This window comes from Anastrepha ludens, chromosome 4, assembly GCF_028408465.1.
Source record: "Anastrepha ludens isolate Willacy chromosome 4, idAnaLude1.1, whole genome shotgun sequence".
Taxonomy (NCBI): Eukaryota; Metazoa; Arthropoda; class Insecta; order Diptera; family Tephritidae; genus Anastrepha; species Anastrepha ludens.
This window is the reverse complement of record NC_071500.1, coordinates 22801246-22818253: the sequence shown is the minus strand read 5'-3', so window position 1 is coordinate 22818253 and position 17008 is coordinate 22801246. Positions and strand designations below refer to the sequence as shown.

The 17008-nt window shown below is 39.1% G+C and overlaps 1 protein-coding gene across 2 annotated transcripts in view; it reads right to left on the bottom strand.

The window, feature by feature from the left end:
* LOC128860599 (homeobox protein araucan-like) overlaps positions 1–17008 on the bottom strand; it is a 175099-nt gene that overhangs the window by 34284 nt on the left and 123807 nt on the right. For both annotated transcript variants that reach the window (XM_054098217.1, XM_054098216.1), the window contains exon 4: positions 4311–4918. In XM_054098217.1, coding sequence (XP_053954192.1) covers positions 4311–4918 — 608 coding nt within the window. The remainder of the gene's footprint in view (positions 1–4310; positions 4919–17008) is intronic.

The window sequence follows — 17008 nt, the reverse complement described above, 5'->3', positions numbered from 1 at the left end:
TGTAAAGCAGTGAAGTGAGCCACAGTGAAGTGGAGTGGGGTGGAGTGGAGTGGAGTTGATGACACAAGTTGACATTGAGAGGCACTTCGGTAATGGCCTCAACGTCATAAATAGACAGGTTTTCAAATTTGCACTTTTTTCGACTTTCTTATTTAGTTATTTTGAAATGTTGAGGGATGTATTGGGACTGGAGAGAGAATGAAGCGTGTGTTTGTACACCAAAAAGAGATGAATTTAATAAACCACCCTCATGCGAGAGGTAAATAGAAGTTTTAAGAGAAAAAAATATTGTAAATTAATGACTCTTTGAGCTATGAACTGACCTTAAACAATTCTTGGGTAACTAGTTTATTTATGTAATTATATTTTCTTCAATTTTTTCATATTATTGGGGCTATTTCTGACATGGCCGAAGCTCAACAGTGGTCGTTTAAAATGCCTGCTAAAACTCAACAGAGAGTATAAAAGAACTTTGATAGGTGTATTAACCGGTCATTGTCTAATAGGTAACTATACTAGAACGTTCTGAATTCCATACTACGATTATTGTAGAAATTACTAAATATAATACAGAAGAAGAGGAAACTATTAGACGCCTCCTCTGTGAGTGTGAAGGATGAACTTGAAGAAGCTTTTAGACGATTGGTAGCGCATTTTTAACAGTTGTAGCGGATAGCGCGCATCTTAAACTAACGAAGTTAAACTCGTTTATAAAAACCACAGGATGGTCAAAAGAGATCTCTTAGTGTAAGAGAAGTTCCAGTGGTATCACAACGGACCTACGACAGGTCTACGTGTGCCATATTGGCAGCCACGAGATCTACCTGCCTACCTAGGGCCATTTGATTGTCACTGCCAAATAGAGTATCGACTGATTTGAAAAACATCAAGTGATGTTGTACGACTTTCCCGGTACCCGTCGGTGCCACGGCTCGTACCGTGAGATGAAGGCATTCTTGGGAATTTGTGACACGAGCATCAAAAAAATCTTGTATGAGTGAGATCTTCCAATGTAAAAACCTCTTTTGGAATGCAACTGGAGTACCTACTGCGAAAATTGATTAAATCAAATGCAAAAGTGCATTAAAAAAAAACAAAAAAAACAATATTTGAAATATTTTGAAAAACAATTATTAGGAAAAAAACAATGCTAAATAGCAACCTCCGTATTATTGCATTAATGTAAGGTAGAGATATGCACGGGAACTACACTTGCTCTCTGACGGCTTCATATCGCAGAATGCAAACTTCTCAACTACTTGCACCCAAACGATGCACTTTACTTACAGCTAGCAAAGCTGCTTCTGGCTTAATCTACATTACTTATCTATTGTATTAGATTCACCGTAGCACTGAAACATTGAAATAGCGAGAAAAAATGAGAGCTTCGCAGCACTTTTTCTAATCTGGATGCAGGTGTTGAGCTGAAATAGGGGCAAAATCGTGAGATATTACATTAGGTTAGGTTAGGTTTAAGCGATTGACCACTAAGCGACACACTCAGTCTCATAGCCCACGGTGATGCCACGTGGGGATTTGCCTTATCTCTCCTAAAACCAGTGCGTACTTTTCATTGTAGAAGATCCCTACTATCTACATTACTGAGGCCTACCAATATTAGATATTACGTTTTAAAGAAAAAACTATGGGCTGTGGCGTTACTAATAGGTCACATTTTCATCAACATACACGAAAATATCGAGGTGCCACCATAATGATTTTTGTATAATCTCTCAAGTCGTGGAAGTGCCAGAAATACAGAAATAAATCTTTTGAACTGCGTGAACAGCAAATTATTTCTGTAGGCCTCTTTGAGATGAGGAAGAGATAAAGCTCATTCAGGGAGTCCAATGGGGGACAAAATATCACACACTTTGAAGAAGGTATTGTACTTGAAATTTCCTTCTTCGAAGCGACCACAGTTTCCCAAAAAATCGGGATGGTTTGAGAACACTAGGTGCTTTTTGGCCACCGAATTGTATTGAGTAGTCCATCTTACCTAACCTACCTTAACTCTAGGGAGAAATGTTTGTTGTTCAAGTCATTTTTTATAGTTAACGAAGCTTCTATAAACAATAACTAAAATAATAAAAAAATTACTTTATTATTGTATTATTTCAAATTCTTTCCTCATTTTTTCTTAGCATCATAGTCCTTGGTGAACCATTGCTTCATTCACAACCTTTCGTCATCCGTCTCTTTCTAAGGCTACTTCCTGCCACTGCCGCACGTTCAGCTTTGCAAGGTCATCTTCAAACCATTTCTTTCTGGGGCACCATCTTCTTCGGCCTCTAACAGGGCGCAATTCAACTGCCTTTCGAGTTGTTCTCTCCTTGGGCATTCTAAACACGTGCCCAAGCCATTTTTAGATATTTATTTCAGATATTTGACGAAATTCACAATCAGACTTTTATCTAAAAAAAGCATGGACGAATTGAATGACTAAGGAACTCGTGTTGAACAGTGCAATAGTGAATTATTTTCTTTTTGCCACTTTCGATTCATCTTTTCTCTGCTCGCTAGAGGATTGCCCTGCTCGCCAAGGGATAAATTTGTATGTGAAAGCCAAAATTTATGCAATTTGTTTATATGGTAGCTGCTTAGTTTACTAGGGATGTGCTTAGGCCAGTGCTTCCAAGTATAGGTGGGGATAGTTTTTATTATATTTTTATACTTTAGGTGCAATGGAAATACATAACAGTTTGAGTCACTTGTGATGAGGAGCAGGATGCTTGTCTTTCTACGGTCCAACGAGGGGAAACCACTTTGCATACTTTTAGATGCAATACTTTGAAAAGCAATATTGTTACCTAAAAGTTAGTCGAAACGAAAGTAATCCAGTGATGCCAAAATTCATGCAACCCTGGATTCAAGGAAATTTTTTTATTTTATTCACCACTCCCTAAGTGATGAATCGACAGGAGCTGTTATTTAGGATGATAGATTACCAGATTTGACCAATCTGTTATGAAGAAAAACAAAACAAACTACGTCACCGGGTATTCGAAAGTCGAATTCTGTTCGCTACTTTCACACTCGTCCAATCACTCGTTGTTCAGGCGACATTGAAGCAATATGGGCGGAGGTTGTTTTGCTTTTTTTCCACGTGAAAAGATTTTTAGAGGTGTGCTATTTAGCCGACCGTTATTCGATTCTGAGCGAATTTTTACAGATGACGTCACTTGGAACGTGTTTACAAAAAAAACTAAGATTGTGTTGGTGATATACGAAAACAACAAAAAGCAGCCTATGCCACTTTGTTGCCATCTGAACAACGATTGATTGGACGAGTGTGTGAAATGATCATGCTGGATTCGGCTGCAGAATCTTCCAAGTGACGTGGCAGCCGAAAGTCCCTTACAATTTTCTTGTTCACCATAGTTAATGGGCAAATCTGGTTAACCTATCGTCCTTGAAGTTTTTCGTGATCAAATTGCTGTCATGACCTCGGTGACGTCAGCCAATCACTTGATTCTTTCAAATTCGCTGAGAGTCGGTTAACGGTCTGACCTTGGCCACGCCTTCTGAATTCCTTTCACCATTGTTATTACTACTATTATTTATAAACGCGTCACATTCTTTCCCATAAATCCAATAAATACTAAGTTAGAGTTCACTTACGCATATACCTATTTTGGGCTTTAAAATTTTTTTCCAATAATTATAGACTTGTACACAGAATTATAAAAATCTAAATTTTTTATGTATAAATATTTTTTAGTATTTTCGTTAGCCACAAAAGGAAATATTCACGAGTTTACATTACACACCATGAGTAACGCAGAGTTTTTAATTTCTTTTGACAAAGCAATTGAATTGCCGGTGAATTTATTTCCGACAAAAAGGTGTGTAACAATGCTATATGGCGCCTCACATATGGAACACACAATTCAGAAAACCAGAAACCAGTTAGTTATTGGAAGTTACCAGCCACCTAAGAGGCTACAAAAAACAACAATGCGCAAATCTGTAGCCACAGCCGCCACAGAAGCGCAGTGCCACATTCAAAACTTTACGCAAAACAATAGAGTCGCCAAAGAGGCAAGGAACAGAACAATTGCACCATTCAAAAGCGCCTATGATGAACAAGTGAAGTATTTGAACAAACACGCACACACTCATACATACACGAAATAACATATCTACATACTCGTGCAGCCATTCAATTATGCCACCCACACGCCAACGCTGAACAATGCTGTGGCCAAGCGCCATTGCTTGCGATTGAAGCCAGCGTAGTTTCGTGATGTTCCTTTGCTTGGTGTTTGGTTTGGTTGGGCTTGCTGTTGGCTTGGCTTGTTTTTGCTTACCTTTCGATGGCTGCAGTGCACCAACGGCGCCCACACTCGCGCCTGCGCCTGCCACGCCGACATGCGGATGATGGTTCGTCGTCGCCGACGCCGACGCCGCCGCCGTCGCTGTAGTTGGAATTGTTGCGCCCACGCCATTCGCACCACTATCCACGACACCTGCTCCCGTCGTTACCGTCATCGCTGCCGCCGTCACTGTCGTAGCATTGGCAGTCACTGGTGCATTGTTACCAATTGAAACGCTTATGGCGCCGCTTGTATACTCCACGCCAATGTGCCGCCTTCGCTCTGCGCAACCAACACTGCTAATATCCTCACCATGGCGTTGTTTCTCATCGTCCGAGGCCAACGCATCTTCTTCATCGTCCTCGGTCCGATTCTTTGGCTCCCAAGTCATTTTGTTCTCCTTCTTCAGGCGACGGCGCGCATTCGCAAACCACGTAGACACCTGCGTCAACGTCATTTTGGTGATAATGGCCAGCATGATCTTCTCGCCTTTAGTTGGATATGGATTCTTCTTGTGCTCGCTGAGCCAGGCTTTTAACGTTGCAGTGGACTCACGCGTTGCATTCTTCCGACGTGATGATAAATCATAACTGGCGCCATAACTGAAATGGAAATAAAATAAAAAAAGTGAAATAGAATAAAGTACAAATATTAAAGAGAAATGTTGAAAATTAAATACTTTGACTTGTTTATTGGTTCAATCGTAGGAACTATTACAATGCTAAAGTGGAGGGAGAAAATCATCTCAATGCAAGTTGTATTGAAATCGGCTCTGAATGTGTCAGATGCAAAGCGTTAATGGGTAAATATGTAAGCACAAAAATAGCGTCAACGAACGCAGTTCCCTATCGAATGGTGGCTCCTTGCGCGCACTGGCTGGATATCCCATTAATGCTGTCCCTCCACAACACACTTGCTTATTTATGAATCCTAATGAGACACGCGGGCGTTGGTTGTGGTCAACTTGCCGTTGCACACTCCTTCGGTCGGTCAGTCAGCGGAAGGCATTTCTTAGGCCACGGCACATTTTGGTCCTGTATACGCGCCTCCTCGAATAATTCATGACTTTATTAGTCAACATCATATTTTGCTCGCTTACCTGCCGCTACGCATAACATACATACACATGCATTGCTCTGGATGAGGCGTATTGGAATCGGAGTTGGTGCAACACTTGCCACATCTCAGACAAACGGGCAGGCAACGGCGGGCGGTCGCCGCCGCTCAGCAGGTGCTTGTTGTTTTGATGTATTCTTTCGTTCTCGTCGCCATGACACTTTATTTATATTTGGGCATTATGCCAGCAGCAGGATGCCGTTTATGGTTTGAACTTTTGAGTGTAGGAGTAAAGAGAAGCGGATTGTCGGTATTTAAGTGCGATTTTAGTGTCATTGTCAATCTGACCACAAGGCGAAAGTGTTGGAGAGTGCAAAAATTTAGAATTTTTTCAAATCTAAAGAACTAATTAAAAAATTGTGGTTAAGATGCGAGTATTGTAGGTATGCGAGCTGAAGATTTCCGTAGCTAAATGTTAAGAAATTTATAATTTTCGAAGCATTCACAGTGTACTCTACCTTAAGCGGACATCTAAGCAACGCAAAAATGTGTGTGATTAGAAAAAAGTTTATAATAATTAGTGAGGGATTTCCAATCTTGTCGACATAATCCATTTTTATGACAGAACAAATGGAAAATTCTTTAATACAAAGCCATACGAAAAATTTAATATACAAATTTGGACTTTTAAGTCAGAAATCTTAGCTTGGCGCGTTTTTTCTTCAATCTCAATATTTTGGAGTTGTACAGCAAGATTAGTAAACAATTCAAAGCCCTTAAAGTCACTGTGATATAAGAAAAAAGCTTTTAGTTTTCTTATAGTGAAATAAGTCCGAAATATGAAAAAAAGAAATAATAAATAAGTAAGAAGCTATCTTGGCGTCAATCTCATTTTCTATTTCATATCCAGAATAGAAGAGCCAGCGATTCTTGAGAAACAATTACCATTTCAGAAACGCTGGATTTATAAGGTCACAGCTGGTCTATGGATTTTGCGAATCACAAACTCGAAAGACGTAGTAGAGAATCGATCGAAGTGGAGAGCTGTAGTTGCAGAAGCAATGGTGTGCACAAAACTGATGCTGATGATGAAGAGAACACAGGAAAGGTAATAATGAAAATTGCTTAATTATTTTTCAAGATATTCGCCTTTGAAGTCAAAACATTTCTGTATTCACTTAAACCACTTTTTTAAGCACTATAAACATTCCGAAGTGGATACCTCCAAAACGATCTATTTAAGGGCCCTTCAGGTGTTTAAAAACGTTGACTCCGCATTTTATTGTTGATGTTCGAAAACACAAAGAAGTCATTAGATACCAAATCAAATGTAATAGTTTTCTACGATGCTAAAGAATGGTGCTTGCTCGCTGTGTAAAGATTTTAGTTCATCGACGCGTTCTTGGCTTTTTAATTCACGTTGAACATTGTGAAAACTAATCACGCGTCAATGTTCATGGTTTAGTCTAATTTTTAGTTGCAGAGAATAATAATTTTTGTTTATGTTTTTATTGATTCCATTATTTATTGCTTCTGATAAATAACACTTGCATTATTTGAAAACTTAGTTTGAAACAGTATTAACTCAATCGTAGCTTAATAAAAAAAAACTATACTAAAAAAGTAAACGCACTTTAGACTTCCCAAATTAAACAACCACGCTCTCCCTCTTTCATCGCAAGTTAAGTATCTTGGATTGACACTTGACTCCAGATTCCATTGGCTGCTACTCATTGAAAATCGGATATAGCTTTCTGCTCCTGCTAATCTATGTTCGGCAAAAGATTCAAGCCACTGGTCGAGCTTTGAATATACAACAGAGTGGTTCTGCCAATTTTAAGGGGTTAGAATTTTCAAAAAATCGATTTTGTTTTTATTTTATTTTCTTAATATATATATATATTTAAGAACGCACACAGAAAATTTAATATCGTTTCGGTGAATATTTTCGAAATTACACGCAAATTTGAAAAGGAGTTTCAGAGAATTTGTTTTCTATATAAAGTGCTTTTCAAACTTTAAAGGCGTTTTTCTTAAAACCGTGCTTTCGTAGTCAGTGGACACGATTTCTCAAAAGCGGCTGAACTGATCGTCTTGAAATTTTAACACAACCTTCTCAGATATATTTTCCAGGTATTAATCGCAGGAATAAAAATTCTGATAATTTTTTCTTTTTTTTTAGGGAATTTTTGTAAAAAATTCGATTTTTTTTCCTATAGCCGCCATTTTATCAAAATTGATATTTGACTATTGCTTTGATTAATACATGGCTTTATCTATCTACAAAAATAATCTAATTGGTTCTTTGGTTTCAGATAATCCAAATCGGAGATATTTAGTGCACCGCCGAACGCTTTTTTTTGGAGGACGCTTTGGAGATCATCTGCAAGAGCCGTGTACTTCAATATTTTCACTAACTTTACTTGCTATAATTAACTTTAAAATAGACATTATTTGAATAATTAAAAATTGTATTGTATTTGTTTAATAAAATCGTTCATTGTAAAAAATTCTCAAATAAAAATTATTTTTTAGTCTTACAAGTGTATATAACCTTTAATGTATGGATGCATAATATCACTAAGCTGGTAGTGGAAGGTACAAAGGACTGCATGTATTGGCATCACTAGAGTATGTAGAACTTGCCCCAGTGCTACTTTGAATGTCGTGTTGCACTTACTTCCTATTGTCTTCTACGTTATTTCCATCGCTGCTCAAAGTGCAATCAGGTTAAGGGGTTATATACCTTGTGTTTTTCAAAAAAATCAAAATAAATTTTATTTCTTTATCGTAAAGTACAATCCCTTGAGAACATTTTCCAAAAATTTCATAGAGATCTGAGCAATAGATCGAAAGTTACAGCGTTTTAAATTGTGCGTCGTCACGTCCTGAGCGTACGGCCTCATGCGGCGCTTGAAACTTTAAACGCGATTATCTCAAAAACGTGTTTTTCCAAAAATGCTTTTGCGGTGGACGCGATTGCAAAAAAAGTATTCAACCGATTTTTATAATTTTTTTTTTAAATTGTTCCTAATTGATGTCGCCTCTTAGTGAACGATCAACTTTTTATGTATAAATTTTTATTTTGCAGATATGAATTTTTTAATGCCAATTTTAGGACTGTAGAAGTGGAGTTTTTTAAAAACATGTTCCTATTTTCACAAAAATCAAAATATTTAATATATTGATCGTTCACTAAGAAGATATAACCCTATACTAATGAAATCTTTTCGATTTTTTGATTTCAGTTGACTTGGTGGACTTGAATCGCGTCCACCGCAAGCCTCTTCCAAAAAAAGGGTCTTGGGGGAAAACGCCATAACTCCGCCATTTTTAAATATTTTTACACAAACAAAGCCTTTTTTTTCTTTAAACATTGTAATATCCAATAATAAAAACTTTTATACAATAAAATTATTGCTACATATCTTTAAAAAAAACCCAACTTTCGCTAATTTCACCGGACCACAAGGTATATAACCCCTTAAAGAAAGCTGATCTCTGAAAGCAATCTCTCAAGCGACGCGGTATGGATGAACCGCACAACATTTTCCCTTCTTATAAGTTAGTGCAGTTCATGATACCATCTTATCTTTAACTGCACCGAAGATTTGCCTCAACATTTTTCTCTTGGAGCTTGTTTTTGTCTTTTTCACTTAATGCCCAAGACTCCGATCCGTAGCAAGGAACTGGTAGGTCTATAGATTTATACAGCGAAATTTTGCAAGGTCTGTTCAGCAGCTTCGATTTAAAGAGTTTAATAATTGAGTAGAATGCTCTATTGGATGCCTGCACAGATGTATACGAGTACATATGTGTGAGTAACATGAATAGTTCAATCAAAGAGTGACCATTTGATGCTTCTTAATCAATCAACTTTTTTTTAAGTATTTATTTCGCGATCAATCCAAATTGCTTGGCTCTTGTTTCACACATGCGTCTTCCCTTAGAAACTCAATTTGTATATATGTACTTACATTCACATATCCATATATCGCTTTCTGATAGTCCGCGCCCGACCCATTGATCCAAACCAATTAATTCTGTAGCCATTTATTTATTCTTAAACCAGGCATACGCATTAGATGAACAAGCCAAATAAAAAGCTAGCATTTGTCACCCGCCTGTCAGAGTCCGAAAAAACCAAATACGGTTTTCTATAAAAATATTTGTATACAGATATGCGCATACACATGAAAATGGTCACATACATGCAATACAAACGTACGTACGTCCGTATGTTGGAGCAGATTAAAAAAAATTTTCTAATTTGAAGCAGCTGCGAGCTGAACCCATATAATTTTTCACACAACAATTTCGCGCCGCCAACAAATATGGCTAATTCATTGAGCCAAAATCAATTCGCATAGCAAATGGTAAACGGCAAACGAATAGCAAATGGCTAGAACCGCAGGGCCTATTAGCCACATGCGCGTCTGCGTGACATTTCGATATCAATCAAAGTTTCTCGCGCTGTTTTGGTTGTTGTTGTCGTCGTCGTTGCGCCCAAACCGCGTGAGCTGGGTGTGCGTGCGAGTATCCAATTCCACATTTGCGAGCGGCCGCACCAAAACCGGTTGAGCGCTGAACGCCAACCGCGTAAAAAAGACATTTTGACAAATTTAAGTAGCGCCATCTAGACTCAAATTTAATGGGTTTTCTGCGGCCTGTCACAATAATTCATCAGTCAGAGTCCCACATACCCAATTCCAAGTACGTTAGGCAGTGTGAGTAAGAGTGCACCCGCTCATTCAGGCGGTGGTTGGCTGTTGTTGCCAAGTAGGAAATAATGACACCCTTTCGATTAGTTGTCGCATAGGTTTATGTTAGTGTGTATATGTGCATATGTGTATGTTTGTTGGCATGGATCTGTGAACGTGTAGTTGTATATGGGAGCTCGCATGTATAAATCTTGAATTTAATGAAGGTGGTGGAGAATGAAAATCTGCGCCACACATGTCAAGGTCACACACACACACACACGCACGTCCAATTCACACATATGTGACAATAAAGTATGTACGTATACCCTTCCAAGCCAACTACCATTCGACCATCTATCCGCTTGTTGAGTGTCACCTTTCCCCCTTTTATTTTGTAAATGATTTTATTTCATTTCATTCACATTTCGAATGAATTATTTGCTCTGGGGTGTCACCCGTGCTTTCTCTCAGCCTCGCTAAGGGCGTTACTGCCACCCAAGCGTATGTTTGTATGCTACAAAGTGCCTTGTCAAAGGACTCATGCGTAGCATTTTTCGGCTTGGTTAAAGAGTGGGAGGCGGGGCATGAATGACGTGCGCGCATAAATTTTGTTGGTTGGCAAAACCTTTTGCCGCGAGAAAACCGAAAATAGTCGGCAAAAAAAAAAACAGAAAAAATGCTGCGCCGTCGGTGAGTAGCGCTGTGGCACGTTGAGGCATAGCTCGGAGTGTGGCTGACTTTGTTGGCTTGATTTGGTTTGGCTGCGTAGTGATTTGATTTATTTTATTTGTTTTGTATTACACCCTCAAGTGCTTCCCCAATGAGATGTGTTAATATTCGGGGCGTTTGATGAAAAATTGCATGAATAGCTTTTTTATTTGAGAAAATTAAGTGGTTAATATTATGCGTTATGTGCTGCTTAATTTATTTATTTAATTTGCATTTTATTTTGACCACAAATCTCGGAACGATTTGTAATTAGGTTTCTGACAGAAATTTGTAGCGTGAAAGCAACAGTAAACTGTTTTGATGATAACTACAAACAGGCCTTGAAAAGTATCAAAAGCAAATTTCCATACTTGTAGCGGCACACTTTTCTTTCCGATAGCTGAGGTAGGTCAACAAGATAAACGTCACAGCCGTCAAAGCATTTGGTACGATAAACTCGTCCCAGCGTCGCACAGTGGAGCGATACAATTATTTCATTTGTTTAAACTAAAGACCGGATTGAAATGGGTAAAAAATGCACGGCGATGGGGTCTTTTGCACAATTCCTGTGCATAAGGGGGTTTTTTTGAAGGAGGCTTAAATCAAAATGTCAGAAACATCTCAAATGTGCGGTCACATCAATGGTATGTGGGGCACGCCCCCACTAATACTTAACATTCCTCCCACCTAGGCTAATTTCTATCCAGGAACCTAGAAAGTATAACATCTGGGTAAAACCGCGTTCATGTCCGAAGACAAAACAGGTACCTGCGTCCTCTCCTGCAGGCATTTGAAGACCAAACGCCGTCTATAGTCCCAATTATTGCCACTGTATTCATAGGTGGTTCTAGAGTAAAGGAGATATCGGAAAAGTTGCAATAGAGTTGTATTCACTCACTACCGTTTTGTCTTCTGTGAGTTATTGTAGTGAGTGTTTCACTCAAAAGTCTGTGCTTGTCTTCGGTTCGACACAAACTGTCTGAATTAACTGCTGCCGCATCGCCTTGCGTTCCCAATCCATGTGGCAGAGTCGCTGCGAACGTTTGGGCTGCCTCTCACTTACTGCTGGGGGATGGTTGATGACCCAGAGCTTGTTTGAGAATAGCTCGAATAGTCACAATAAGAGATCACGTGTTCTGCCTTTTTGTCAGTATTCGGGCAGTTTGGACAGAAAGGGCTGTCTGCCAGCTTAGCGCAGTGCGAGTATTCCCGAAAACAACCATACCCGCTGAGCAACTGCAAAAGGAGGTAGTCGCAGTCTCCATGTTTTTTTTCTAACTTTTCTTCAATACGTGGCATGAGTTTAAAGGACCAACGCCGGCTTTATGACTGATCCCACCACACCTTCCACCAGCCAATTGTCAGCAATCGCTCAGCTGCTCTTTGTGCTGAGGTGGACCGTGCTCCTTGCACGTTATAGAGCCGATTCATTTCATCTGCCAATAGGCCCAGAGGGAACATTCCAGCTATTACACAGATTGTAAGCTAAACGCTGCCAGCCTTGCCTGCGTGTCTGGGTAACTTCGCGCAGATTGGACTTTTTAGTCCCCGCCCAGATGGGTGCTGCTGAGAAGTTGACATTGGCTTCCTACTTTGCTTTTTACTTGGACTTGCTTAGTGCTAACTGTTGCAAACCAATTTTCTTGTTGGTTCTACAAGGTGGCGCCAATTAAGTCACACTATAGGAAGATTTATAATGAACTTGACTGTAGTATACAAATAGATGAGCAATGGATATCGTAAAGGCTCAAATAAAGATTTCCACCACTAAAAAATTTTTTTTATCTAGTAAACAAGCTATTCAGGAAAAAATTGGATGATGAAGTTTACGCCACCTTGTATTTTAACTTACCCGTACGAAGTCAAGTTAAGATTTGAGTACCTGATTTCGCATGTAGTAGAGGCAAAAACACTTTAGAAGGTAAGAAAATTCTCCATAAATTTAAGAAAACTTTATGTTCCGATTCTTGTCGCTAGTTGTTATTAATAGGACTATGAATAAGTTCGTGCGGTTTTTTTTCGAAATTTGAAACTTTATTGACGTAAAATGGTTACAAATTTAATATTCAAAATATTGTCCATCGCTTACTACTACTTTTTCCCATATTTCTGGCAATTCACGGATTCCCTTTGTGAAAAATTCGGTCGGTTTTGCCGCAATCCACGAATCGATCCATTTTTTGACTTCATCGTAATTACGGAAGTGCTGGTCAGCCAGGCCATGTTGCATCGATCGGAAGAGATAGTAATCGGATGGCGCAAGGTCTGGACTATACGGCGGGTGGGGTAGGGCATCCCATTTGAGCGTTTCTAAGTATGTTTTGACCACTTGTGCAACATGTGGCCGAGCATTGTCATGTTGCAAAATAACTTTGTCGTGTCTATCGGCGTATTGCGGCCGTTTTTCTCGCAGTGCTCGGCTCAAACGCATCAATTGTCGTCGGTAGACATCCCCCGTAATCGTTTCATTCGGTTTCAGTAGCTCATAATACACAACACCCAGCTGGTCCCACCAGATACACAGCATAACCTTCAGGCCATGAATATTCTGCGCCGACGTCGATGTTGAAGCATGGCCAGGGTATCCATACGTTGCCCGACGTTTTGGATTGCCGTAATGGACCCACTTTTCATCGCCAGTCACAATTTGATGCAAAAAACCCTTTCTTTTGTGCCGTTGAAGCAGTTGTTCGCATGCCATAAAACGGCGTTCAACGTCTCTTGGCTTCAATTCATACGGCACCCAATGGCCTACCTTTCGGATCATTCCCATGGCTTTTAAACGTTTGGAAATGGTTGATTGATCAACTCCCAAAGTTTTTGCAACCTCTTCTTGCGTTTGAGCCGGATCTTGATCGAGCAATTCCTCCAATTCGGTATCCATGAACTTTGGCGGCGCACCCTCGCGTTCTTCGTCTTCCAAGCCAAAATCACCACTTTTAAAGCGTGCAAACCACTTCTGGCACGTTCGCTCAGATAGAGCATGCTCACCATAAACTTCCACCAAGATACGATGACTTTCGGCTGCTTTTTTCTTCATATTAAAATAATGAAGAAGAATTCCCCGCAAAAACACATTATTTGGCACGAAATTCGACATTTTCAAGTGTGGTAAAAATATTGTTGTTTACGCTTCAAATAAAAAACTTATACTGACGTTTGTGCCTTACGACAGTAGCTCTCCAATGAATGTTTGGAAATGTGGATCGATGGAATAATAATCAAGTTACGCCATCTGTTGTAAAACCGCACGAACTTATTCATAGTCCTATTAGTTCAGAAGAGTTTAATGACTTTAAGATATTTAAATCTACCAAAACTTAAAGCTGAAATATTAGGTTCACGCCTTAAACAGTGGCGTGTCAGTGTCAGCCTGTTCTTGCCAACAAGTGCCTTGGACTAAGTGGGCAAATGAGTAGTAAAGTCCTCTCTCGACGAACAAAACTAACACTCTACAAGGCTCTCATCACGCCCGTCCTAACGTATGGCGCAGACGCGAGGACGATGACAACATCCGATGAACACTCCGAGCGTCGCTGTTTGAGAGAAAGATTCTGCCCAAGATTTTTGGACCTTTGCACGTTGGCAACGGCGAATATTGCAGGCGATGGAACGATGAGCTGTATGAGCTCTACGACGACATAGACATAGCGCAGCGAATAAAGATCCAGCGGCTACGTTGGCTGGGTCATATCGTCCGAATGGATACAAACACTCCGGTTCGAAGCGGTACCAGATGGTGGTAGCAAAGGAAGAGGGCGGCCTCCTCTGCGTTGGAAAGATCAGGTGGAGTAGGACTTGGCTTCACTTGGTGTGTCCAATTGGCGCCGGTTAGCACGAGAAAGAAACGACTGGTGCGCTTTGTTAAACTCGGCCAAAATAGCCTAAGCGGTTATCGCGCCAACTAAGAAGAAGAAGCCTTAAACAGTTGAATTTGCTTAAGAACGATGTTAAAATAAGTGAACAAAGAAACATCATCGATAGTTCTACAAAAACCCTAAAAGTGGTTCTTATTGATAATGAAAATAAATTTCCATATCTTCCCCTGGCGTATTCTGTAATACTCAAGGAAACTTACGAGAACGTGAGAATAGCACTTCAAACTTTAGAGTATGAAGAGTACGACTACTTAGTGATAGGGGATTTTCATTTCATTTCATTGCAATTAAAAAATAGAGAGTTTACTTAAAATTTTAAATTTCGTTCTGGAAGCTACAAGAGCAAACTTTATTAAATAAAAATATTTTCTCTTTCATTAGTTACGCATATCGGCCGATTGACGTTTTGCTCCCGTGTTGGGTGTTTAGTTGAGCTTTTCCTTCTACTTGAGCTGTACATCTTTATGTTTTTCCACAAATGGATAACCTACCCAGCCTTCTGACCCCTTCGAACGGCAAATGGTGTTTTATGAGGAACCTTTTCAGTGCAGAGCCTCTAAAATCTTAAATATGAACTGCTTCTCGCCAATCTCTTTTTTTAACTAAATCAAAAGTAGCTATGTCAAAACTTTAAGCTATGAATATTGGTGGTATAAAATATTGATACTTAAGCAAGTCAGACCACCTGCTTGTTATTTCAGATATCTGGTTTAAGTATGAATTTCTCAAGTGGTCTCTCAAATAGATTTTTCAATTAATTTAAACTACAAAAGTCAGTAGTAGCCACAGCTACTATTACTACTACTCATTTTGTTAGCGGATCACCCAGGCAAACTACAAGAGATTATTAAAAACCTCGAAAGCTATTACAACCTGTGGAACCTTGAAGTAAACCGCTCAAAATCTCAAATAATGGCGTTCAGAAAAGGTGGGAAACTTAGTAAAGAGGAGAAGCGGTACTTACATAGGAGTGGAAATAGCACCTCAGATGAATTAAGAAACAGAACAGCTGCACAAAAAAATGGAATTAATGCTTCGTGGGATTGTCTTTAAAAAAATAAAGAAATTTCAGTTGAAGCTAAATGGCAACTTTTTCTTACAGTTTGTCGTTCAATACAATCATACGCAGCACAGGTGTGGGGTTTCGGGTGGTTTGAAGAAATCGATATATTGCAAAAGTATTTTGTAAAGCGAATGCTGAAGCTACCATCGCATATGGCTACATACATACTTCTTTTGGAAACCGGCATGTAAGAAAATCATTTGTTTACTTAGAACTGTTCCTTAAGTATATGCATAGAATTTTGTTTATGTACTCAGAAAATCGCGGCCGCCGTAGCCGAATGGGTTGGTGCGTGACTTCCATTCGGGGTCAGAATCTCGGTGAAACACCAAAACTAAGAAAAAACAAACATTTTTCTAATAGCGGTCGCCCCTCGGCAGGCAATGGCAAACCTCCAAGTGTATTTCTGCCATGAAAAAGCTCCTTATAAAAATATCTGCCGTTCGGAGTCGGCTTGAAACTGTAGGTCCCTCTATTTGTGGAACAACATCAAGACGCACACCACAAATAGGAGGAGGAGCTCGGCCAAACACCCGAAAAGGGTGTACGCGCCAATTATATATATATATTTACTCAGAAAATCGACTGCTACATTATCTGTCCAAAATTGTTATAAAGAAAGAAGTCTTCTGGATTAAAGATTTAAAGAACTTTTTTAGTAAAAGCGATGTCATTTGGCGAACAGATAACATACAATCAGAAAGCTGGATAGAAGATGCAAAATTGCTTTAAACAAACCACAACCAGGATAGGATGAATGTGTACATACAAAAAGCCCTAGTACTTATATATAAGGATATAAATATAAGGAATTAGATTGGTCAAAAGGGGTCTGGGTTATTTAAAAAAATATGATATAGAATCAAGCATGTGGATAATGTGGGCTTGAAGTAGCATGGTAATTTTAAATACCAACAGATTTGACACAGAAAATGAAACTTGCCCAATGTGTAATTTAGGCGAGCTTGAAAACATGGACCATTTCCTGGCGCGCTGCCCAATATTAAGAGAATATAGAAAAGTCTTTTTCCGAAAATTTACCTTAAATGGTTCACAACTGATGGAGATTCTCAATGGGAAAAATGATAATTCGGATAAACTTTCGTGTTTCATTAAATATGCCTCTAGACACAGAGATTACTTAATATAAGAGTTAAACAGTTAAAAACCGTAATCCGCATAATTATTTTGCACGATAAATAAATCGACAGACGGTTCATGCCATTGTCCTTAAATTATTGTAAATACTTATTTTTTTCTTAATATTATAATAAGTAAATTTCA